The sequence below is a fragment of the Eulemur rufifrons genome, chromosome 23 (genome assembly GCF_041146395.1).
Source record: "Eulemur rufifrons isolate Redbay chromosome 23, OSU_ERuf_1, whole genome shotgun sequence".
NCBI classification, from domain to species: Eukaryota; Metazoa; Chordata; class Mammalia; order Primates; family Lemuridae; genus Eulemur; species Eulemur rufifrons.
The window spans coordinates 11,310,117-11,335,564 of NC_091005.1; the positions used below are offsets into that span (position 1 = coordinate 11,310,117).

General features: G+C 45.5%; 2 protein-coding genes, 1 non-coding gene and 1 pseudogene across 3 annotated transcripts in view; 3 read left to right on the forward strand and 1 right to left on the reverse strand.

Annotated features, from left to right (window-relative positions):
• The first annotated feature begins 971 nt into the window (after positions 1-971).
• Positions 972-4,786, forward strand: TPPP3 (tubulin polymerization promoting protein family member 3). Its single transcript, XM_069456521.1, has 4 exons — positions 972-1,090; positions 3,472-3,665; positions 3,973-4,126; positions 4,240-4,786. The coding sequence occupies exons 2-4, from the start codon at positions 3,478-3,480 to the stop codon at positions 4,426-4,428; spliced, it is 531 nt and encodes a 176-aa protein (XP_069312622.1). The 5' UTR covers positions 972-1,090; positions 3,472-3,477; the 3' UTR covers positions 4,429-4,786.
• LOC138374075 (U1 spliceosomal RNA) lies at positions 3,740-3,907 on the forward strand. Its single transcript, XR_011231350.1, has one exon. It is a non-coding gene; the product is annotated as a U1 spliceosomal RNA (small nuclear RNA).
• A 3,990-nt stretch (positions 4,787-8,776) lies between the features above and the next one.
• LRRC36 (leucine rich repeat containing 36) overlaps positions 8,777-25,448 on the reverse strand; it is a 39,375-nt gene continuing 22,703 nt past the window's right edge. The window contains exons 8-14 of the mRNA XM_069456504.1: positions 22,855-23,295; positions 19,895-20,193; positions 15,601-15,766; positions 14,056-14,201; positions 13,134-13,257; positions 10,069-10,183; positions 8,777-9,108 (exon numbers count right to left, since the gene is read on the reverse strand). Coding sequence (XP_069312605.1) covers positions 8,883-9,108; positions 10,069-10,183; positions 13,134-13,257; positions 14,056-14,201; positions 15,601-15,766; positions 19,895-20,193; positions 22,855-23,295 — 1,517 coding nt within the window. The 3' untranslated portion in view covers positions 8,777-8,882. The remainder of the gene's footprint in view (positions 9,109-10,068; positions 10,184-13,133; positions 13,258-14,055; positions 14,202-15,600; positions 15,767-19,894; positions 20,194-22,854; positions 23,296-25,448) is intronic.
• Positions 11,422-11,515, forward strand: LOC138374019 (U6 spliceosomal RNA; annotated as a pseudogene).

A 25,448-nucleotide genomic window follows, 5' to 3' on the forward strand; every position in this document is an offset into this window, starting at 1 on the left:
TGCGGACTTAGTGTTTACTTTCTCAGTGGCATGGTCCATGGGCCCTTGGGGAGCCAGACCACTACCTGTCAGCCTGGGGGCGGGGATGGGTGGGACCTTGTACAGTTGGTATCATATGGAGATAACGGGGTGGGGAGGGACCCGAGGCTCATGGTTAGGAAAGGCCTTGGAAGGCTGCCTGGAGGAGGACATTTTTCTTAAAGATAGGCTTTGCATGTAGAGACTCAGGGAAAGCAGGCTTTGGGCGCCGGAGGCAGCAGCGGTAGCAGAGGCTGCGAGGCAGAGGCTGCGAGGCCGAGGCTGAGGCCGAGTAGAGGTGGCAGTGAAAGGAGGGGGCGACCTCGGAGGTCCAGGAGCTTTTTCTCCGCGGCAGGATCGCCGTCGGAGTACCAGCATTCTAGGGACGGGCATGCCTGATTCGCTCATTGCCCCCTCTTTCCCCAGTGCTTCGGCCTCTGGACCCTAACTGGGAGAACTCGGGAGTTGTGGCCTGAGGATGCCACACGTTCAGTGGATAGCTGTGGTCTTGAGCCAACTGTTGAACCCTGTCACGGAGGAAAGGGACTTTCCCATCCCTATCCATCCCCCCCTCTCCATCCCCCCCTCTCCAGCTCCCAGTCTCTGGTTGGCGCTCAGGGAAGCTGGATCTCCCCTGGAGATTGGGGGCCCGCTTTGATCTTTGGACAGAGCCCAGGATAGGGGACTGTTTTCCCGTCGGGGGCCATCAGAGAACGTCCAGAATTGCAGAGGGCTGGTCTCCCTGCCGCGAAGACCGCGGAGCTGCGGGGGAGGGGTGGGATAAGGCTGTCACTGCAGCTCCGCCCCCGAGGAGCGCGGAGAGGGCGGGGTCTGGTGGGCGGGGCCAGCGTGACCTTGGTCACTCTCCCGTCGAGACAGCCTCGGGGGTGGGACTCACCGTCTCTATGGAGACCGAGAAACAGGGGATAATACAGCGGAGCCGCCCGGGCTGCAGTCCCGCCCGGGAGCCGGCAGGGAGCGGAGCTGCGGAGCCGCCTGGTCTCCCGCGTCCATCGGTCCATTCCTGTGTCCTTCTGTCCATCCGAACGCGCCCTGCAGGAGCAGCCACGAGGTAGAAGCCCGTAGGAGACCAGGACAACGACCACCCTAATGAGTATCCTGCACGATAAGGGGGTGGGAGGAGCGGCCTGGAAGGGGTCCCAACCCCGAATGCACCAGCTGAGCTGCCCTGCCCTGGCCCCAAGCATTCCACCCCCCAGCCCCCACCTCCTTGTCCGGCTGATTGATGACTCCAGCTGTCCCAGCGGGAGCGTGGGGCGGATGGCCCCAGCTCAAGGGCGTGGCCACTTCATCCATGGCCCGCAGACCCCTGGGGCTGCGGCCTGAGGCCTGGCTCCACCTGACCAGCCCTGAGATTACCAGCAATCCATCTTCCTACAGACTGAGCGACCCGGGATCCTTCTAGTTGCTTGCAACAAGCATCCTGTGGCACCCAGGCTCCCCTGGACATTACCCTTGGTGAATCAAGTGCGGGTCTTTGGGTCCCATCGGGTCTTCCTGTCCCTGGTGGGAGGTTGCACGTAGGAGAGTGCACTATGAACTGAGGTTGTGGTCCCACAGAGGTCCCTGTAACATGGGAGCTATGGGTGTTCACAGTCCTAGAAACTGTAGCTTAGGGATGGGTGAGTGTGGTGACTGGGTAGGAATTTTTCCGTGTCAAGGCCAGTGGTAGTGGAAGAGCGGGGAGCCAGTCAGGGCCCAGGCTGTGGTCAGTGGAGATCCTAGTATCACAGGCAGAGCTAGAAGGTGGTTGCTGAGACTGAGGGTGTGGGCAGAAGGCTGCAGTGGAGGAGGGGGTATGGTTGGGGGTGTCTCAGCATAGTACCTGGGAGCCTGGTAATGGCAGTGTGTGGCCGTGTGTGGGTGTGGACACTGACAGGGGCTGCAGTGCAGGGCTAAATGGTCAGAAGGCTGTGGGTGTGTGGATGCAGCGATGAGGAGGGTGTGGTCAGGGGGCCTTGAAAAAAGGCTGTGGGTATGTGGAGGGGCAAGTTGCTGAGGCTGTGGCCAGGGGTCTTGGTAAGGGTTGCAGGCGTGGGGACAGAGGGGGCTGCAGTGCAGGGGTGAGGGTGTGGTCAGGGAGGCCACATACAAGGCTGTGTTATGTGGAGGGAGTTTCAGTGCAGGGCTGAAGGTGTGAGCAGGGGACCATGGTGGAGGGCTGTGGGTTGGGGGGGCACTTTAGTGCAGGGATGAAGGTATGGTTGGGGTTTTCAGTGCAGGCCTGTTAGTGCATGTGGGGGGGGGGGCTGGAGGAGTGGTCAGGGCTTCAGCCCTAGGGCTGCGGCAGGGCTGAGGGTGTGGCCGGGAATACAAGGCCCAGGGTGTGGAGGGCTGGGGCTGAGTGCATATGGGCCCTGGGAATGTGGACTGGTGTGGCCATGCTCAGGGTGTGGCTCGGGGGCCTCAGTGGAGGGCTGAGGTATAGACATGGGGAAGTGTGCTCCAATGTAGGATCCCAGCGCCTAGGCCACAGCCCCACTTGCCAGCAAGTCTCTTGGGGCTGGTAACTCTACAGCCCCAACTCAGGCTAGCCCCCAACCTCCTGCTCCTCCTGTGCCCCACAGTGGGAGGTTACAGCCCCAATGGGTGGCAAGGGGCCAGGAAGCCACAGTTGTGCCCCAGGCACGGGGAGTGCTGGTGTGCCGCACCCGTGGGCCCCTGTTCCCCAGCCCAGCCCAGCCCAGCAGCACTGGGAGCTTCTCCCTGAGCCGCCCTGACACCATCCTGCCCTTAGCAACATTCTCTAAGCAGCACCACCCTCCCTTAGCAACTGTCTCCAGGCTTCACAAACTGTGGCCAGGCCAGCCCCAAGCTCCCGCTCCCCTCATGTTTTTGTTTAACAGCAAATAGTAACAAGGCCCGGCTGGGCCAGCTGCACCCCTGCCTAGGGCACGCACCCCTGCCCATGCTCTGGCTCCGTCTTAGGCCTGGGCTGGCTCTTACTACAGAGGCACTGTCCTCACTAAATACCTGCCCAACCAGCAGCCTGGCCTGGCCCTGACCCAGCTTGGCGTGGAGCTTCCAGGGAGGGGGCCCTCTCTGCCACCCTCACTTCCACCCAAGCAGGCCTTGTGCCAGGGCCAGACAAAGCCATGGCCCCAGCTGCTGCCCTCACAGTCTTTCTGGACAGTGCCACTCTGTTCCCAGCCTGGTGTGGGCATCATGATTTCATCTGCTGTACCCTACTCAGAGCCAGGGCTGGCATTAGTGACAGGACCTTTCCTCTCCAGGCTCTTCCTTAGGGCTCTGGAGCCCAGGAAACACTGAGTGTGGGCCCCTTTCCTCAGATAGCTCCAGCTCCAACTCTGTCTGTAGCAGAAGTGCTACCAGCTCAGACCTTGCAGGTTATGAGATAGAGGCAGAGATGTTCTATGCCTGGGGGAGGGAGAGGCAGCTTGACCTGGAGGTGACCAAGGTGGGTCCCTACAGGGTGGCATGGCAGCGAGCACAGACGTAGCTGGCCTGGAGGAGAGCTTCCGCAAGTTTGCCATCCATGGCGACCCCAAGGCCAGTGGGCAAGAGATGAATGGCAAGAACTGGGCCAAGCTGTGCAAGGACTGCAAGGTGGCTGATGGAAAGGCCGTGACAGGGACCGATGTCGACATCGTCTTCTCCAAAGTCAAGTGAGCCCCAGGCAGCCCCTGCATTTCGTGTTCTCAGAAGGTGGGGAATGAGGGGGCTGGAACCAGGGAGGACCTCAAGAAGGGGGCAGAGAAATGCCATGATCATGAAGGTAGTTTTTCCAGGGCAAGGTTTATCTATTGCATTCCAGCTGTGCTGACCTCTTCGATTTCCCCAAATGTGGGAAAGAAACTTGATTGCACAATTTATGGTGGTTGGAGACTGTATTTTTGGCTTCCTCGGGGTTGGGGGGTAGTGCTCAAAGAACCGAAGAACAGGGAACACTCATGGTGCCCACATGCCTGGCAGGGGGAAGTCTGCTCGAGTCATCAACTATGAGGAGTTCAAGAAGGCCCTGGAAGAGCTGGCAACTAAGCGATTCAAGGGGAAGAGCAAGGAGGAGGCCTTTGATGCCATCTGCCAGCTGGTGGCAGGCAAGGAACCAGCCAACGTGGGCGTCACTGTAAGTGCCCTGATGATCCTGAGTGGCCACTGGGTTGAGGGGGGATGTCGGCTGTGGTTGGGAAGGGATGGGCTCCCTCACCAGGTGAGCCTGGGAGAACTCTATCCAAACAGAAAGCGAAAACAGGAGGTGCTGTGGAGCGGCTGACTGACACCAGCAAGTATACCGGTTCCCACAAGGAGCGCTTCGACGAGAGCGGCAAGGGCAAGGGCATTGCTGGACGGCAGGACATCCTGGATGACAGCGGCTATGTGAGTGCCTACAAGAATGCAGGCACCTATGATGCCAAGGTGAAGAAGTGAGCCAGGGAAGGCCCCCAGCCAGGCTGCCCCTGCCAGAGGCTCAGGCCTGGGCCTGAGGGGCACATGGAGCAAAAGAGCCCAGTCCCCTCCCTGCTGGACCTGCCACCCAGAGCTTCCTGCCCAGACCCACGGGGCCAGCCCACCAGGCCTCTAACCCAGACTGCTCTGTGTCCCCTTTCTCCTCTTCTTCCCACTCCAACTTCTGTCCATCTGGGGACAGTCTGTGCCTATAGCCTCACCGCCCCAACCTGGCCCCGGGCATGGCTAACCCGTGCCTGCTTGCCTCATATTTAAGCTGCTGCTCTGGCCAAGTGCCTAACTCTTACCTAGACCTCAATAAAGACACCTTTTGTACCAATATGGCCTGGTTGGGTATATGATGATAGGGGTAGTAATGACAGTCACTCCAGGAATCCTCTCAGTGTCATTACTCCACTGTGTGCCTCACCCTGCTGATCACTCCCCCGTCCACTGGCAGCCCTGCCCAGAAAAATGGACACACAAGCCCTTGACTAGCACAGCCATTCTGCCCAAGGATGCTCCTTGGGGAAATCCAAAGCCTTTCAACTCGGCCCTGACCCAGGGTCCTAACATCACAGCTTGCTTTCCTGCAATTAGTGCCTCCATCTGGAGACTTGGCCCCTCATGGCAGGAGGGATGAGACAGCAGACTTGGCCTGGGCCAAGCCTTGGCAGAGGCCCTGGTGCCAGGACTCGGTTCTAAGTCTGCTAACAGGGGGCTACCAAGTCATTTTGGGCTCCAGCTCAGAATATCAGAAAATTCAGGGTCAGGAAGACCCTTAGAGAATAGATAGTCTGGCTCCCTAATTTTATAGCCAAGGAAATGAGGCCCAGAGAGTTGAGGGGGTTCTGCAGACAAGAGGTCAAACCATGCCTCTTGCCTCCCAGGCCAGGCTCTTTCTAGCACAGCAAGCCCCAACACTGATTTCCAAAACTGGGGCTGGATGGCCAGTGACAGAGCCTGGCACCCAATGCCAGCCTGTGGCAGGGGAGTAACAGTCCCATAGAGAAGGGGCCTCTTCTTGCTGATTTCCCCCTATCTGTTCATCAGCCTGGCTGGGGGGAGAGCAGGGGCCCCTCTAGTCCTGAGGACTCTTAGGCATTTCCAGATTATCTCCTCACTAAGGCTCTGTGTTACGCCAGAGCTATTCCCAAACCCAAGGCTTTGAGGCCACCTCTCCTTCCTTTCTGCTGTGACAAGAGGGCTGGATGGGACTTATTGCCTACCCAGAAGAGGACAGTTCCCAAGGGTGCTAGAAAAGGCTTAAAAAGCACATGTTCACAGATGCCTTTCCTGACCCAGATAACAAGGCAAAGCAGCACAATTGTTTACTCCCTCATCCCACAGTCAGTTCTGGGACATTCCTGCCCCAGGTGGCCCCAAATCCCTTGAGCCCAACCACTTGGGGATGGGGATATAGAGGAAGAGTGTGGCTTGGGCCAGGGACACTGGGCAGGTCAGGTGGAAATTAGCAGTAGCAGACCAGCACCTGGCCATGGCAGAGCCTTGCCTAACAGCTGACAGCTGTGTGTTCCTCCTGACTAGGCTCACTACATGTCCTTGCACTAGCCAGGGAAGCATTTGAGAGAGCTCTACCTCTCCACCAGCAAATATTAAGAGGAACAATTCCTCCAGCCTTGGGGAATTTGTTTGAATTGCAAGCTCTACTTAAATGAGCATAAGGGAGGTGAAAGCCAAATCCTTCTGGCTTTCACTTACTAAAACATCCTCACAGTGAAACGAATTAAACTGTATTCTAAATTGAGCCAGGCTCCCAGCTATTAAACTGCAGGTGAGAGTACCACTCAATGTGCAGAAGGGAGTGGTAGCTCATCCATTCCCGTGACTGGCAGTGTGGCTTGGAGGAGCCCACAGAGAGAACTGGTTGACAGGAAAGCCCCTTCTTCTTCCTGAAATGCTGTTATGGAGCCTGAGGAAAATCAAGGCACACCCAGGGCCAGGAAGACCTTTAAAGACCAAATGGGTCTAGCAGAATCTGGTACGTAGCAGCCCCTGCCCAGCAATGCCACTGCTGCCCGTTATCACTGCTCCTCCCCCGACAGCCTCCTCATGGTCAAAAGCTTTGGGTACACTTGCTAGCAAATCCAGGCTGGGCAAGGAAGAGAGGTTAGGATCTGTGCAATGGAGCCATTAAAAACCCTCTCTGGATCGGGTGCAGTGGTGCCTGCTGGTAGCCCCAGCTATCAGGAGGTTGAGGCGAGAGGATGCCTTGAGCCCAGGAGTTTGAATTCAGCCTGGGAAACACAGAGAGACCACCTCTATCGCACAGCTGGGACAATTCCTCCTCTTGTTTTCTGCTTGCTTCAGAGGTCTTCCTCTCTCCATGGTGAGTCCAGTTAGCCCCACAGGATGACAACTGTGGCCCTTTCCTTGACATCACAATCCGTTCCTCTGCCCTCTGGACCAAGGGCCACACAAGGAAAATCAGAAACACGGACAATTTCCCTAGGAGTGGCCAGCAACACTAGTGAGGTGCCTGGCCTGGGGCAGAGCCATCCACTTTCAGTGCCCCTAGAAAATGGGGTAGAAGGTGGGCTCAGTCTGGGTCAGGCTCTTTGTTCCTCCTTAGAGGTGCCCTGAGCAGATTCTGGGGCTGACATTATCAGATGTTCATAGGGGAGGCAGAAAGGGCTGGGGTTGTAGAAAGAAGTATATTATTTCTCTTGCCCTCCCATGGTCTGTCCAGTAGGCTGGCCTGTGTGCTGGGCTGGGACCCTGAAATGTGACAACTCAAGGCTGCAAGATCACTGGCCAAGGCGCCCCTACGTGAGCAAAGCATAGGCTCCTTGGAGGTCTCTCCATGGGACAAAGATGGACTCAGGAAAGTAGCTGCAGGGGTGGCAAGGAAGCTGTTCTTGCTAACATTTCCACAGAACACGAGCTCAGTCTAGCTCCCTCAGAGCCATGCAGCTCAAAAAACTATGGCTCGTCTGTACAGGCTCCTTTTGGGAAGCCACATAAAATCCAGAGGTCTGTGGATTATGGTATAACTTAGAAATGTGTGACCATCATGTCTCATTAGTATGTCTCTCTGTCCCTGCCCAGCACCTGAGCCAAGGGTACAAATCAATGTCTAATCTTTCCACCTGCCTCTCTCTCTGATGTGACCCTGAAGATGAAGTACAATGTGGCATTAGGTTGACAGTCCTTCACCGCCCCCCCCACACTCTCTGGCAGCATTAGCTCCCTGGGAGACCACTGAAGCAGAAACACACCTAGAACCACTTGCATTATCTTTCCTCATTGATTTTTAAAATGCCAATCAGGATTAAAAGACCTACAGGGTGCTCACATGTAACTCGGATGCTGAGCCCAAAGCTAACATACTCAGAAACTGTACCTAGTCTGCCCGCCCCTGCTTCCTCTCTGGGCTGTCCGGTGCCTCTTTGGTCCTCCCCAACTCTGCACTGCTGCCAATCCATTATTCTCACAGAGAAAGCCTCTCACACAAATCACTCTTCTGCCCTCCCACTGTAAAATCTTCAAGGAGCCGTGCAACTTCACTCCTGCTACCCTCTCAGCCCCTCAGTTCCCTGAAGGGACCGTGTCCCTTCCCATTTCATGGCCTTTGCATACACTGCTTCTCTCTGCAGCTTCTCTCCATGGCTCTTGCCCTTGGCCCTATGCTTTGCCTGGTAACCTCCTGTTTATTCCCAGGTTTCAGCTGAAAGTTCACTTGCTCTGGGGACATTTTTCTGGCATCACGCCTCTTCCACGTCCCACACTCCTGTCCCTGGCCCACGATCCCTCTGGGAGCTCCAGACTCTTCCGTCTTGGCCTGGGAAGCTCTGCATCCCCTCTGTTTTCTACCATTCTACTCATCAGGTCTTCATTGAAGCCTTCTCCAGTTTCCCACAGTGGGCATTACTGACTCCCCCTCCCTCCGGGGCACCTTTAGGCTTTTGTTTAGACCTATTTGGTACCAATTCCAAGCTTTCAGTTCCATCATATGAGTTTTTGCTTTTCTCCCTGACTAAACTGTTGGCTACTGCAGGGCAGACACCCTTTTCACTACAGCAGAAGGAAACTCAAAATATGTTTGATGAATCAATAAATGTAGATTCTCTAAAACTTTCTTCTAACACAAAAGATACCTGATGGATATTTTTTAGCCTTCTGCCACACAGTTTCAAATGACACTGGGGAAAATGTCCAGTGTTTTTTTTCCTTTTCGACATTTTCAGCCAAAGATTTCTATGTGATACAATGTCTAAGACTAAGTGCCAACTATTTCTGTAGGCAGAAGGAAAGAATGACTCACTAGGAGGAGATAAATACAGAAATAAAAAGAAGGACCAATACAATATAATCAGAATACATTTTTTTCTGAATCTTTGTGGATATCATACCGGTGGTGCTGGCACTGAGCGCCTCCATGGATGAGAGGGAAGCTGCAGTGCAGGTGTGCCATGCTAGCTCCACAAGCTAGGCTCTGGGACAGCATCTGAGACGCTCTGTATTAGATACTGACCGGTGTCATGCGCCACTGGTGAGGAGGAAGACAATGTGCTTTTCCCAAAGGGCGAAGAGCTCCCCAAATGATGACTCTTCTCAGGAGGCAGGAGCGCTTTCCCAGAATAACCTTTTTGCTCTTTATTCAGCTGCTGCAGCAGATACTCATTAGTAACCACCAGGGATCTGAGGCACAGAAGGAAAAGGCAGTCATGAAATCATAAAAGCAAAGGAATACCATTCAGATCTGAAATGTTTGCTAAAGACAAATGTAAAATGAAATAACATCTTTAAATAGAAAGAATTGTCCAATTTATGAGTGGATTATTTTAAAGCAGACCTACATTTTCTTCATTACAATTCTGCTTGATTATGTTCCAGACTGACTGAAGCAATAATATATTTCACATTTTATATAGTGGTGGTTCTATTTTTTCCAAAGCACTTTCATGATAAGTGGAAGCCCTGGGTCATTGGCACCTGATCGGGCCTTCAGTTTCTACCCTAAAATCATAGCTTCTACTTCTTCTAGTCTATCCTGCCTCTGCAATGAACTAATGGTGCTAGTCATGGCTATATTCTTGGACCCTGGATTACCAACTAATGTTAAAAGCCATCCATACACTGGCCAAAAAAAATGATGTATGCACAATGTTATTCACTAAAGCACTATATTTAACAGCAAAGTACTGTTATCCTGTATGTCCATCAATAGAAGATTAATAAACTGTTATAGCCACACAATGGAGTACCTATAAAAAAGAATGAGAACTAACTCTATATACCATGAACTGATTTTCAAGATAAAATGTTAAAGAAACACTATGCTTCTTTTTACTTAGTAAAAGGGAATACAAATACACACCCACACCCACCACAGAAGGCTAGTGGAAGGGAAGGAAAGGACAGAGGAGACAAGAAAAGAAGCTGGATTTTTCTGAATTTATCTTATAGATTTGACTTTGGGACTACGTAAATGTTTTACATGGTGTCCTGGAAAGCAGTACTTTGATCCTTGAGCTAACTGGCCAGATAAAGTTTTCTGCACAGAAAGGAATGTACAGATATTAACTTTCTAAGCAAAATGAAGGAGATAAAGAAATAAACATCTGCTTCCAGAAGTCAGCTAGAAAGACCCTCTCCTACCTCTGACTTTCATGGAGAAGGGCAACTGTCTCCTCCAGCTTTTTCACCTGGGTAAGCTCCTGGTTCAGACAAGCCACTTGCATGGTCAGCTGTTGGTTTTTTCGTAGAAGATCATCTACAAAGGGTACATTAGCTGGGGTGAACAGGATTCCCAGCTGCCAGTCTTTGAGCAAAGCATAAGTATTTAGATGGACATCTTGAGAATTGGGGGCCCCACTGCACCCAACTCCACACTCCATTTGCCATTCTCTTTCTTGGAGAAAGGAGATATAGTGGCAAGAATATGGGGTATGACAATAGATCAGAATTAAAATTCAATCACTTAATATTGCACATTAGTTCATTTTTCTGACTTTCACTTGAGCTAATAACCCTGCCCCACAGCACTGTTACGAGGATTCAGTGAGACACCTGTCCTCACTTAGACAGGCAGTCCGCAAATATTAGATCTCTCTGTATTCTGTGTTCTCCAGTTTAGTTTCCGAATGTATTTCCTTCACTCCCTATGTAATATGTAAAAACATCTAGAACTGAGTCAGGCACATAGTAATAACTCAAGGAGTACTTGCAGAAACTGAATTTGTGGCCAAACACTCATACCTAGATCCCCAAATATGCTACCACTGCCTGCAATAGAGTAGGTAAAAGCACAGGAACTCTGGTCCTAAGTCTGTCTGTCTGTCTTTCTTTCTTTCTTTCTTTTTTTCTTTCTTTCTTTCCTTTCCTTCCTTCCTTCTTTTCCCTTCTTTCCTTCCTTCCTCTTTCTTTCCCTCCCCTCCCTCCCTCCTTCCTTCCTTCCTTCCTCTCTTCTTTTAAGGAAGTCAGTCTTCTGGAATAATGCTTCTTAAACTTTAAAATGCTTACAAATCACCTGGGGATCTTGCTAAAAATAGATTCTGATTCAGTAGGTTTGAGGTGAGGCCCAATAGCTTGTTTAACAAGCTCCCAGGTGATGCTAGTATGGATCACATTTTGAGTAACAGCGTTCTAGAAAGTGGTAAAACAGGGCTGCAACACCTGTATTTTTCACCAGTAAGCCAAAATACTGCACTGGGCCTCATGGCTGATTGAAAGCAAGTATCTAGTGGACAAACACCTACTTTTATTTTCAGAGTGGGTAAACAGACACTGATAGCTTGATTATTCAGACATGTGAGTATCAGATAGTGCTGAGATTTAACAATGGACATCAGTGCTTCCAAATCAGAAATTCGAGATCAAGTTCCCCATATAAATCCATACGCCTGTAATTTGCTTAGGGGTGCTGAGTTAGTCTGTTGAGGGCAAACTTTATCTAAAGTACTGGCCTAAACTATGCTGATAATAAAGTTGCACAAATCAAGACTTAAATGGGTGCTCGCTTCGGCAGCACATATACTAAAATTGGAACGATACAGAGAAGATTAGCAAAAAAAAAAAAAAAAGACTTAAATGGGATATTATTTTTCACTTATCACAATGGCAAAATTAAAAAAAAATACCCAGTGTTGACAAGGGTGGAGTGAAAAGGGCATTCAAGTACACTGCTGATGTGAGTGTAAATTGAAACAATTCCCTTGGGAGTGATTTATGTAACAAAAGCCTTAAAAATGTCCACATCCTTTGACTCACTAATTCTACTTCTAGGAATGTCTCCTAGGAAAACAGTCTGAAATGTACACAAAGATTTATTATATAGACATTAGTAGCAGCATTAGTTATGATAGAATCAATATTAGGACTCTCAGCTCCATCAGAAGGGAAGAAAGATAATCTCAGAGAAGCATTTTCATTCTAGGGCCTTTTCTTCCACTTCAAGTCTTTCTTTTGAATGTGGAAATTCTTTAAAATTACTTATATTCTCTATATTTTATTATATTTATACAACCATTATTATAAATAATGGCAGCTTTATTTATAATGGCAAACATTAGAAACAACTATATAGAGGACTACATAGATAAATATGGTATATTCATGTGATAGGAAATGCTTATACTATTAAATTAATAACATCAGGATATAGAAATCAGGTCTGTGATTGCCCAGGGTGGAGCGTGAGGGAAACTGCACATGAGCATAAGGGAACTTTCTGGAGTAACAGAAATGTTCTATATTTTGACTGGGATCAAACTTAAAATGTATGCATCTTGTTGTATGTAAATTATTTTTTAAGGGTGCAATGGTGCACACTTGTAATCCTAGCTATTCGGGAGGCTGAGGTGGGAGGATCACTTGAGCCCAGGAACTGGAGACAGCCTGGACAACACAGCAAGACCCCGTCTCAAACAAAATTTTTTTTTAAATCAGGACAGTTTTAAATTTTGAGTTAAAAAAAAAAAGATGGAAGAGGCCGGGCGCGGTGGCTCACGCCTGTAATCCTAGCACTCTGGGAGGCCGAGGTGGGCGGATCGTTTGAGCTCAGGAGTTCGAGACCAGCCTGAGCAAGAGCGAGACCCCACCTCTACTAAAAATAGAAAGAAATTATATGGACAGCTAAAAATATATATAGAAAAAATTAGCCGGGCATGGTGGCGCATGCCTGTAGTCCCAGCTACTCGGGAGGCTGAGGCAGTAGGATCGCTTGAGCCCAGGAGTTTGAGGTTGCTGTGAGCTAGGCTGACGCCATGGCACTCACTCTAGCCTGGGCAACAGAGTGAGACTCTGTCTCAAAAAAAAAAAAAAAAAAAAAAAAAAAAAAAAAAAGATGGAAGAAAATATACCAGAAACTCTAATGGAAGTTATTACTAGGTCATGGAGTTATATTTTCCTTACATTTTTCATACTTATTTTAAAGAATATTCTCTACTGCTGTAATCACAAAAGCAAGTGTCATTCTCAAAAATAATGGCAATAATAACATTTGTACATGCTTGATGCTGAAAAGAGCTTATCTGGTAATTCAAGCCACCTGCATTACACCTCTCTGAGGCAAGATGATTATTTCCATTAACTGCCAGGAAAAGTAATGACCAAGTAGGTCAAAGCCAGCCATGTGAGCTTTGGATGATGAAGTTTATTAAATGAGTCATCTATAGATAAACAGTTGTCTTGGGATGCCCCACACATGTCTTTCTTGAACTTACCGTAAGCATGGGACTGGTGCCCACTCACAGTGGAGGTGGCAGCACCTTCCTCCAACTGCTGGATTTTTTCTGACAAAATGAGGTTTTCCTCAAGCACTCTGACCAGTTTTTGCTTCAAACTTTCCTTTGGATCAGAAAACAAAATACAAACATATAAAGAATCTGAAATCCTGAGGAGTGCTTTTAGAGGACTTTAAGAACCTTTTCCTCTACTTAGTGATAAACTGAATGGAAATCATCTCTGTGACTGTCTCATCAGAACTTTAGTTCATTGGTCAACACAGCTAAAGAGCAGTAAACAAATCGATCACATGGAGTCACAATCTTTCCTATGAGTTATCCACTACTCTTGCAGAGGAGTGGTCATTTTGACAAGTGGCCAGCATTCTGACTCATCTATCTAAAGTTTCTAGAACTGTACTTGGTGTCTGAAAATCCTCTAATGTTAAGAAAAGGGAAAAAAGCCTGGGGATATGAGTTCCTTCATCCTCTCCCAGAGCCAGCAGCCTGATGCTCTAGAATGGCCCTGGCCCCTGGTTCAGGGCTCTCAGCTCCATCAGAAGGGAGAAAAGAGAATCCCAGAGACATTTGCTTCCCTCATTGGGACCAAACCAGGACCTTCACAAACATGATCCTAAGCATTCTCATTCCAGGATTTTTTATTTGGTTGTTTCTTCCCATTTCAAATCTTTCTTTAGAATTTTTGGACCTGGGTTAGGATGAGGAAGTTATCCCTGCAGAACCTCCAAGTTGTCCCTGTCCTGACAAGTTTTGTGTTCCTACTTTGCCCAGACTGACTTTTCTATATTTTGGTTAGCTGTTTGTAGTGATGCTGATCTTTAGGGCACGGAGCTGTTCTAGTCCTGCTGCTCTGTCCTTTTCTAGCAAAGGAGGAAAGGAAAGGGAGATGAGAGAGGCATACCATGTCATTAGGGACCAACTGCCCAGCCTCCTTCAGTTCAAGCTCCCTTCTGCGGAAGGCTTTTGTCATATCTTCAGGATGTGAGCGACCCCACTGCTGAGAAGGAGCCGGGACTACCAAAGACAGAAGCAAATCTCGGGCAGGACCTGCCAAAAATTCAAGTTGGGCACATGGGCCAATCTTAAAAGCTAAGGCACAGAATTCCTAGTCAATAACTACCAGCTCTGTAGAACAAACAGGGTGATCTAATATCTCCTTTTTACAAGAATTTAGCAAATGGCTGTAAGAGATGTTTTATGAAGGACAAGAAATTACATCCCACATCCTCTGTGGAGAAACAGCAGCCCCGAGCAGGCTTAGGGAACCTGCAGCCTTCTGATTTCAAGATTTTTTTTTTAAACACCAAAGAAGGCAAGAAAAGCTTCATCTTTCTCTGCTGCACCCCTTTTAATAAAAGAATTTGTTCTGTAAAATTTGGATTCAGTCCAAAGGCTGCACTTAAAGACCTAAAAGGCCACAAGTTGCCTTAAAGCTGCAGGTTGCCCACCTGGGTCAGCTGGGGAAGGAAAATAACTGGGCTAGGATTTCTTCTTCTGTGTATGTCCCTTCAGAAATTAAAAAAAAAATTCCAAGCCCAAACAACTTTCAATTTTCTAGTTTTTACTTAAACTTTTACCACCACCAAAAGCTCCTTGAATTTTTCTTCCATTCAATAACAAATAAACACTTGGAGCCAACATTTGCAAAACTCTAAATAAAGAGTCCAGGTCATTTCCTCATTCAAGTTTTTCAAATCATAACATTTCAATAGCATCTCAAAACTCTGATGATCAACCCAATTTCTGTGGATTCATTATTGGTACTTTTTTTTTTTTTTTGAGACAGAGTCTCACTGTGTTGCCCAGGCTAGAGTGCCGTGGCGTCAGCCTAGCTCACACCAACCTCAAACTCCTGGGTTCAAGCAATCCTTCTGCCTCAGCCTCCCGAGTAGCTGGGACTACAGGCATGCGCCACCATGCTCGGCTAATTTTTTCCTATATATATTTTTAGCTGTCCAGATAATTTCTTTCTATTTTTAGTAGACAGGGGTCTTGCTCTTGCTCAGGCTGGTCTCGAACTCCTGACCTCGCGCGATCCTCCCACCTCGGCCTCCCAGAGTGCTAGGATTACAGGCGTGAGCCACCGCACCTGGCCCATTATTGGTACTTTTTCAAAGATCATAAAATCTTTTTGCAATTATTAACATGACTGCTCTCTATTTTATATGTCTGGCCACTCTATATATTACCAAACTACAAAAAAAAAAAAAATCAAAGGAGGAGCAAAACAATTGGTACTAAACAGTTGGAAAGAGTGCTGATTTTTTAAAAATAAAGAAGGATGTGGGAAAAATTGCAGATTTGTTAACTATGACATTTCTGAGATGTTTTGGTAAGTGATCATAAGAACAATTTTCCTTGCAAGGGGACTAAGTGGCTTTTAGCAAAACACAGAGCAGAAGCAAGGTCCAGCCCTTCTCCAGGAACTGAGAATGCATTCACTTACCAAGGAACTTCTTGTTGAGGAGGAGGGAGCCAGTGCCGCTCCAGTGCTTATCCACAAGCTCCAGGAGCTGTCTGAGGACAGTGGCCACATGGGGGGTTCTGGCAGAGATCGGTGGACTGTGGTTTCCTGGCAAACCATGCAAACTGCCCAGGTCACTAGAGAGAGGCTCAAGAAAAAAACAAAAAACCCCAACCATTTGTCATTCTTACACAATAGGGGAAGTAAGAACCCAGACATTTAAAGTGTTAACATTTCAAAAAAGTAAAAAGGAAAGATGACTTCATCTTTCATTTTGGATTTGAATTGCTTATTATATATATACAAGGTAAATACAATAAGATATTCAAGAATAATTTCAAAAGTAACAGTAACTTCTACCATAATTTTCTGTAGGAATTTTCAGAAGAAAATAAAAAATATGTTCATTGATACCTATATCTATGATTCAATGTATTATGTTATATGGAAAGATTAAATTGCAGAACACTAAAAATATATCATTAAATAAAATGGGGGAGTTATTTAATAAAAAATTATAACCACAGTAAGCATATATTTAATATATTAATATATAATAAACATAAATATCCAATATAACTTGATTTTTTTTTTTAGAGACAAGCTCTTGCTATGTTGTCCGAGCTGGCCCCAAACTCCTGGGCTCAAGCAATACTCCGGCCTCAGCCTCCCAACTAGCTGGGATTACAGGTGCATGCCACTGCACCCAGCTGTAACCTTTTAAATATTATACCTTAAATTTTATTGTTGGACCCCATACTGAGATACTTTTTATTCAGTAAGAATCATGTATAGGTAGATAGATATAGATAGATGTATAGATACATCTGTACAGTAAAATTCACAATTGTTTTTATTCATTCAGAGAAAATATGTATATAATTTATATAATTGTGAATTTTATGTACAAATCTATCTACCGATCTTGCCTGCAGGATCTCATGGACTTCAAGAAAGCTGATATATATTAAAAACAGCCAAATTATTTTTCAATATTTGGTTCTCTTGATGTAAAAAATATCAAGATAAGGCTGGGCGCAGTGGCTCACGCCTGTAATCGTTGCATTCTGGGAGGCCGAGACGGGAGGATCGCTTGAGGTCAGGAGTTCGAGACCAGCCTGAGCAAGAGTGAGACCCCATCTCTATTAAAAATAGAAAAAAAATTAGCTGGGTGTTGTGGCATGTGCCTGTAGTCCCACCTACTCAGGAGGATGAGGCAGGAGGATAGCTTGCACCCAAAAGTTTGAGGTTGCTGGCAGCTAGGCTGATACCATAGCACTCTACTCAGGGCAACAGAGTGAGACTTTGTCTCAAAAAAAAAAATGAAGATGATTAATTAGCTAATGTTATCAGATCTGACAACTGTGAGGCAGAACAACAAAGTCAGTGACATTTATGACTTGAGTCACACATGGACTATGATTAATAGGGAAAGGTACTACAAATGGGATAAACAATTATTCAACAGATCTGTGCTGCGCACTGATCATGTGTCCGAAAAGTACTGTATAAGGACTGTGGTCATATGAAGAGGTAAAGATGAGGTCCTTTAAGAAGTTATTAATAACAACCTGACTGAGAAGAAAAGTCACAGAAAGTCGAGTTACACCACAAGGCCACTTCAGAGGAACTTATCAAACATGAAGATTACTGTCATTGGTTTTTCATGTATGATAATTGTGTCTATATATCATGGAGCAACTTGTAAACTTACATATGCCTTTCAGCACTTTCATTTATCACAGTCTAGTTATGGTTGGGGTAATTTTAATGAACTTTTGGATAATTTTGTTACTTTTCATGGGTTTTTTAATTTTCAGCAAATTATGCCTCATTGTTTTTCTGTAATATTTTCTTTCTCTCTTTCCTTTCTTCTCTTTCTTTCTTTCTTTCTCTCTCTCTTTCTTTCTTTCATTTGAGATGGGGTCTCACTCTGTCACCCAGGCTGGAGTTCAGTGGTACAATCATAGCTCACTGTAACCTTGAACTCCTGGGCTAGGATTACAGGCATGAGCCAGTGTGCCTGGCCCCCTATACATATTTTATCAGACAAGAGAACTGTGTATTGATGTATTTAGGGTGAAGGTACAGCAACACTTGGGATAGTTGGAATGTTATTATATATTAGTAAGTCATTCTAGGAAATTTGTTTCACCTCTATTTCATGTGTTAAAATCTCAATGTGTTTTTCTGGACTATTCCTTTTTTCCTGTTAGACATTATGTTTCTTTATGTGGAAAGCTTTAAAAGATCTGCTTGAATATAAATATATAAGAAATATACTGTTCAGTTTCTGAAAGGTGTAAGTCAGAAAATTGCTAAAAAGAAGAGCATTTTAAAAGTTATAAAAAACAATCCCATGATGTACAAAGTTAAACTGTACATGAATTTGTGACTATAAAATTTATTTTGACCAACTGACTTTAGAGGCATAGACAAATTATAAAAATTAATGAGGCTGGGTGCAGCTGCTCATTCCTGTAATCCCTTCACTTTGGGAGACCAAGATGGGAGGATTGCTTGAGGCCAGGAGTTCAAGACCAGCCTGGGGAACATAGCAAGACCCCATCTCTACCAAAAAAAAAAAAAAAAAAAAAAAACCCCAAAAATTAGCCGGGTGTGGTGGTGCACACTATTCCAGCTACTCAGGAAGCTGAGGAGGGAGGATCCCTTGAGCTCAGGAGTTTGAGACCAGCCTGGGCAAGAGCAAGACACCATTTCTATAATAAAAGAAAAATTAGCCAGGCGTGGTGGCATGCACTTATAGTCCCAGCTACTTGGGAGACTGAGGCAGAAGGATCGCTTGAGCCCAGAGTTTGAGGTTGCAGTGAGCTACAATGATGCCACTGCATTCTAGCCCAGGTGACAGAGTGAGACCGTGTCTGAAAACAAAAACAAAAGCAAAAGACAAGCAAACAAACAAAAATAGGTATAGAGGCTGAGAATGAAAAAAGAAATCAAAAAGTTAAACAAAGTATTACAAGACTGCCCCCTTTGGTGCACAAAGATTATAACCACTTCCAAAATTCTGAAACTGAATAGAAAGTATTTAAAGAATTAAAAAAAAAAAAAAACCCACACAAACCTGTAAACCCATCCTAATGTGCAAAAATATTTCCAACAACTGAAAAATAAGTGACTAGAAATAGTAGTTTTGACCAAATTCCCTGCTTCCTTACATAGCAGAGTAACTGACAAATGGTTCTTAAGACAAAGGATCTTGGGTCCAAGGGAAGAGAGGGCCCTGACAGCTGTGGTTCCTCTAACTAAAGAAAAAAACACTTAATGATGGACGTAGGACCTGGAGAAAAATTAACATTCAAACAGACAAGAGAGGAGAGTGGATATCTGGGCATGGTAGTGCATGCCTGTAGTCCTAACTACTAGCGGGGCTGAGACAGGAGGATCACTTGGACCCAGAAATTCGAGGCTGCAGTGAGCTATGATCCTGCCACTGCACTCCAGCCTGGGCCACAGAGTGAGACCTTGTATTAAACAAACAAACAAAACAAAACAAAAAAAAACCCAAGAGATGAGAGTGGAAGGCATTCTCCATGAGGAATGTATGCAAAGGCAGTGTCAAAAATTGTTACTAAGAACTGATAATAATGAATTTTATTGTATAACACTATGATACTATGATATTATAAAATGAATTATGCGTATATTGTATATGTGGGAATGGTTCTTGATTTTTTGTTCATCCAGTGAACTACTTTTAGCTAAAAATCACCTGGATAATCTAATTCATTTTCTGCTTGCTGTTACTTTGGAAAAACTTTAGAATCATTTGAATCTCTAGAAGGAAAAGGAAAAGCAATGCTTTTATAAGAACTATTTCAACCTAGTTACCTATTTGCGGCTGAAGCAAATGTGTAAACATGATGATATTATAAACATCGATGCTACTATAAACATCGATGCTACAGAGATGAGTCTTCAGCAAACCCTGAGGCCCCTGGACCTCCTGCATTCCTTCCTGTTGGTGAACTCTTGTCTGCCACTTCTTATCAAACTTCCTCACTATGTTTATGCCCTAGAAGTAGATCAGGGACAGTTCTCTCTGTGACAGAAATGAGAAAATGGCGGCAGTGGGGAATTTCTTTGCCAACGGTAGAAAAATCACAGGCTTTAGCCTGGCAGTATTAGTCACTGGCCTCTGAAAATACCTTTGAACTTATAACACTGTTGGTCAGAACCACCTCCATACCCCCCACCAGAACTGGTCTCGAATCTGATATGTTTCTTGCACAAACACAAACAAGCCAACACTTGCCTCACTGCCTGTAGCATCTCTGGAACCATGCTTTGGATTCAGGTTGGCAAGGATATTGTCCTTCCGTTTGAATCCTCTCTTTGATGGGCTTAATGACCTCTTGGTCAAAATCTCTCTGTCTTCTGAAGTCCCAGGAGGCAATAGCAGTGTCCGCAGAGGAGTTGTCCTGTTTCCCAGGACAGGGTTGTTTGAGAAAGAACCATGTGCTGGTGTTAAATCACCAAGGCTGGTGGATAATTGTTGCTCTACATTGGCCAGAAGAGCAGGGTCACTGTTGAAATGGGTTGTGGCATACAGATCTGTGGAGGAAACAGGCTGGGAGATGAACCTGCCCTTCAACTCCCCCATGTCTCACTTCCATTCACACCTAGCCTGGAATCCAAGGGTCATAATAACCACTTCCTTAGCATACACCCCCAACTCCCTGGATCCTTTCTCTCTGACAAAACCCCAACTCTAGTTAAATGCAACTGTCTACATGTGCCAAGCCTATACCAGAGCAGTGGAACATGCATCTCTTCTGAACTTTCACACTTTAAACCCATGACCACTATCGTAACTGGGCTCTTAGTACTGTGCAGCTCTCCTAATATATTACTCTGGTCAATTTACACTTCTGTCCTCTAAGATGACTATTTTACATCTCTTTTCTCTTCAAACTTCCAACACCTTCTCCTCCCTCCTTACTCTAAGGTGCTGACCTCCTTTATTTTACTGAGATAACAGGTAATGATCCTATACTGGGTCATTTTCATCAAGATCTCTTTGACCCCACCCCCATCACCCACCAGCTACAGTTCCATTTCACTGCTCCCCTTTACTGCAAAACTCCTTGAAGGGGTTGAATATATTTGGTAACTCTATTGCTTCACTTCCAATTTTTTCTTGAACTCACCTCAATGAGCCTTTTATTCTCATGCATCCCCTGAAGCTGTTCACTAATGCCTTCTGCTTTGCCAGATACCATAATTGCTTCTCAGTTCTGGCTCACTCTCTCTCTATAAGGGGCATTTGATGCAGCATCGATCAGTCCCTCCTTCCCGAAACACATTCTTCACTTAGCTTCCAGGATACCATTTCCTCTTGGCTTTTTTCCCTCCTACCTTGCTGGCTGCTTTTTTCTCATTCTCCATGCTGGTCTCTCTTCATCCACTCAATTTCTAATTGTTGGAGGGCTCAGGATTAGTCCTCAGATTTCTTTTCTATTTTCACTCCTTGGGGAGATCTCATCCTTAATGCCGTCCATACACTTATCATCCCCAAATTTATATTTGGAAGGATTCACACCTCCTTCCCTGAACTCTAGGCTAATATGTCCAATTATCAAATTGGCATCTCCAGGAAGTTTTAATAGACACCTCAAACTTAGTATGTTTAAAACCCAAACTCTTGATATTTATCTTAGAACCTGTTCCTCCCACTCTTTTCTATCTAGTAAACAAAAGCTCCATTCTTCCAGTTATTCAGACTCAAAACCATGGAGTCATCATTGACCCTCTTCCTCCCACACTTCATCCTCAATCCATCAGCAAATCACAGGGTGTTATCTCCAGAATGTAGTCAGTCTCTGAATATTTCTCACCACCTCCATTGCTGTCTATCTAACCCAAGCCATCAGCATCTCTTACTTGCTCCAAAGGTTTTTTTTTTTTAACTTTCACCTTTGCTCCTCACAGTCTATTCTCAACCCAACATCCACAGTAATTCTTTTTTTTTTTTTTTTTTTGGAGACAGAGTCTCACTCTGTTGCCCAGGCTAGAGTGCTGTGGAGTCAGCCTAGCTCACAGCAACCTCAAACTCCTGGGCTCAAGCGATCCTTCTGCCTCAGCCTCCCGAGTAGCTGGGACTACAGGCATGCGCCATGATGCCTGGCTAATTTTTTCTATATATTTTTAGTTGTCCAGATAATTTCTTTCTATTTTTTAAGTAGAGACAGGGTCTCGCTCTTGCTCAGGCTGGTCTTGAACTTCAGAGCTCAAACGATCCATCCGCCTCGGCCTCCCAAGTGCTAGGATTACAGGAGCGAGCCATCTCACCCGGCCCAGAGTAATTCTTAAGTGAGCTCATGTCACTCCCCTGCCATAGATCCTCCAACAACTTCTGATCTCACTCAGAATAAAAGTCTGGCTATGTCTCTGACTTCATCTATACACTTCACTATCTCTGCTGCAGCCACACTGGCCTCCTCATTGTTCCTTAAACATGCCAACCATGTTCCAGCCTCAGGATCTTTGCACTTACTATTCCCACTGTTCAGAAAGATCCATATGGCTTACATTCTCACTTCATTCAAATCTGTACTTTTATGATGCCTCATCAGAGATGTTTTCCCTGCCCAGTCTAGCTATGATACTACCTCCTCCTCCTTCTTATTTTCTATACCCTTATATCATTTTTCTTCACAGTGCTTATCATAACCTGACATATATTTATATGTTAACATGTTTATCACCTATCCTACTCCCATTAGAACGTAAACTCCATGAAATTAGGGACTTTTTTATTATGGTAAAGTATTCATGGAACTTTATTTTGTTTGCTACTTTATCTGAAGAGCTAGGGCAGTGTCTGGCACATTATGCGTGCTCAGTGAGTTTTGTTGAATAAATAAATGAGCGGTCTCCATCATTTACCATGAAACTAACTTCTGAAAGTAATTCAGAATAAAAGTGACTGTGGCCAAAGAAGACTAGATATTGCTAGAAACATGTCCTGGGATGCTACTTAACTAAAATAGCATGTAGTTGTGAAGCTCACATTCTATAAATTTTCTCTAATGTATCCATCATGTGAAACTCATACCCTCAGATTTCTGGAGGTTTCAAGGATCACTGCTGACCCTGAAATTTGATTTACGATATTGCTAATGCAATTTAAGAAATGTTAATTCCAAATTTGCAGTTATACCTTTTATCTTCATGCTTATGAAACAGAGCTATAAACTGACAAGAAGCTGTTACCTGCACTAAGTTTCAAGAGCCTTTCAGTGCTTGAGTCAGTGTTTGATTGAGAAGTCAGTAAGTCTCCACAGGAATGGGATACGGTGGCCTTTATGTCATTTGAAGGCTTTATGCCATATTCTCGATAGTTCTTGCTTCTCTGAGGCCTTTTACCAAGACTTCTGTGCATGGATAGAGTTTGAGAATAATGATTATCATAATTTTCCAGACCAACATCTGAAGGTAATGGATAGGGATGGATCTGGCCAGCATCACCCACGTCCAGGCGTTTACTCAGGGAGGCATCATGGGTAAGCTGGTATGTATCAGGTTTTGGTATCAAGTCCTTTTCTGGAGAAGAACCTGAAGATGTATTGTCAAAAAAAGGTATTCGGTATCCTTCTCTAGTCATCTTCTCTGCGGATCTGACTGTGGGTTGATGAGGCGAGTAGTGTCTGAATTCTAATCACCACCAAGGAAGAAGAAACAAAACATCATGAGAATTCTTTTGGCCTGGTTGGGAATACCTCAGTTCACTGAATATACTCTCTGTCTACAAGAAAAGGTTCTCAGAAAGAGGTGGTTTATAATTTTTTGAGATAGGGTCTCACTCTATTGCCCAGGCTAGAATTGCAGTGGCATCATCATAGCTCACTGCAGCCTCAAATTCCTCCTGGGCTCAAGCAATCCTTCTGCCTCAGCCTCCTGAGTAGCTGGGACTACAGGTGTGCATCATTATGCCCAGCTAATTTTCCTATTTTTAGTAGAGATGGGGTCTCACTCTTGCTCAGGCTGGTCTTGGACTCCTTGCCTCAAGCAATCCTCCCACCTCAGCCTCCTAAAGTGCTAGGATTACAGGTGTGAGCCACCACACCCAGCTACTTTATAATTTTGATAAATGGTAGCATCAAGTGATGAAAAGACTTCCACATGGAACAACACCTCCACTACCAATAAAACATGTGGGACATTTGTGTAAACAGTAAAGAATCTGTAACATTCTGGAGACAAATTTGTTATCGATAGAACCCCCTAGGAAATTCCTCATAAAATTGTAGTTTCAGAGTTTTCTAGACTTTAAATTCATATAAAAAATTTGATGTACCCCCCCCACATGGCAATAGTTGTGCTTTTACAATTGATTTTATAGACAGTAGTTGGTCAATGATTTCATAGACTCCTTGCAATAAAGCTAAGCCTACTCCTATCCCCGAAACTCCACTCAGAGGCTCTAGGTTCACTCACTGGGAACCACTATCCTAAGCCAATTAAATGGTAGGAAATGCAAAACCTATGAAAATCTCTGGCCCAGGTACTATCCCAGCTGTAAAGCATTTCTCTCAGATAACTCTGTCTTCTCCAAAAAGCCTCATAGTGGATTAAGTAGAGCAGACAAAAAGAGAAGGGTCTGTGCTCTTTGGTGTTTTCAGAGCTTCATATGCTTGAAGGGCTTACTTTGGGAACAAAAAATACTCTATCTGAGTTAGTCACACTAATTTAAAAATAGGCCGGGTTTGGTGGCTTGTGCCTGTAATCCCAGCCCTTTGGCAGGCTGAGGTGGGAGGATTGCTTGAGACTAGCCTGAGCAATATAGCAAGACCCTGTCTCTACCAAAATAAAATAAAATAAAATAAAAATGCAACCAGGCACCTTTTAACTCTATAGGACCTATAAGAATATCAATGTTTTACCTAGTATCAACATATACACTGAGGAAATGCTATAGAACAGTATCTTTAGGTAACAAAAAGAATCTAAGAACAAGGGACTTCAGTTTCAAGTAATGACAAATTAGGTAATTCACAGTAATCACCTGTTGAAGACATTTAAAAAGTGGGATGATATATATTCTTAAAAGCTTCAAAGAGCTAACATGATAGTGAGGAATTTCTAAGCCAAAATCTAGGAAACAGCAGGATCCCATTTAAGTAAGTCTAGCAATCGAAGCTACTTTTACTCTAGGCTTTTTAGGGCAAAAAGAGACAAAAGTCCAAGTCCAGGGTATACCCAAGGTGAGGAGTGTGACAAAACTCTCCCTCCCACCAACACACACCCATTAAGATGGAACCTGAGCAGGATACAACCTTCAGAGTAAAGGTAAACTGGAAATAAACCAGCCTGTGTACTGACTGGTAATCCAGGTTTGCATCATCTGGGTGGCCCAGGAAACCTCAAACCTTGAGCTGGGACTAAGATGATCCTAGACTGATAGTGTAGCCCATGCACCTGGTAGAAGCAAATGAAAATCTGTTCTAGAAAAGATATATTCATGCAAGACTTTCAATCATTCCTGCAAATAATTTTTCAAATATAATAGCCAGCAAACAGCCAAAAACAACCATTCAAATAAAAAGGAAACAAGACAATGTGAGTGATAACTAAAAGAAAAAACAAACACAGACCCACAAAAACATAAGATGTTGGAATTAACAGATACAGCCTATAAAACAACTATGTTTTCTACAGTTAAAGAAGTAGAAAACAAGCTGAAAATTTACTCCTTATAAAAAGTGGGGCTGGGCGCGGTGGCTCGCGCCTGTAATCCTAGCACTCTGGGAGGCCGAGGCGGGTGGATCGCTCAAGGTCAGGAGTTCGAGACCAGCCTGAGCAATGAG

Excerpts from the sequence above, each read along its gene's own strand:
- TPPP3 (XM_069456521.1), top strand. The coding sequence starts at position 3,478 with ATGGCAGCGAGCACAGACGTAGCTGGCCTGGAGGAGAGCTTCCGCAAG. Across the intron at positions 3,666-3,972 it reads ATCGTCTTCTCCAAAGTCAA|GGGGAAGTCTGCTCGAGTCA; the intron begins GTGAGCCCCAGG and ends CATGCCTGGCAG. Across the intron at positions 4,127-4,239 it reads CAGCCAACGTGGGCGTCACT|AAAGCGAAAACAGGAGGTGC; the intron begins GTAAGTGCCCTG and ends CTATCCAAACAG.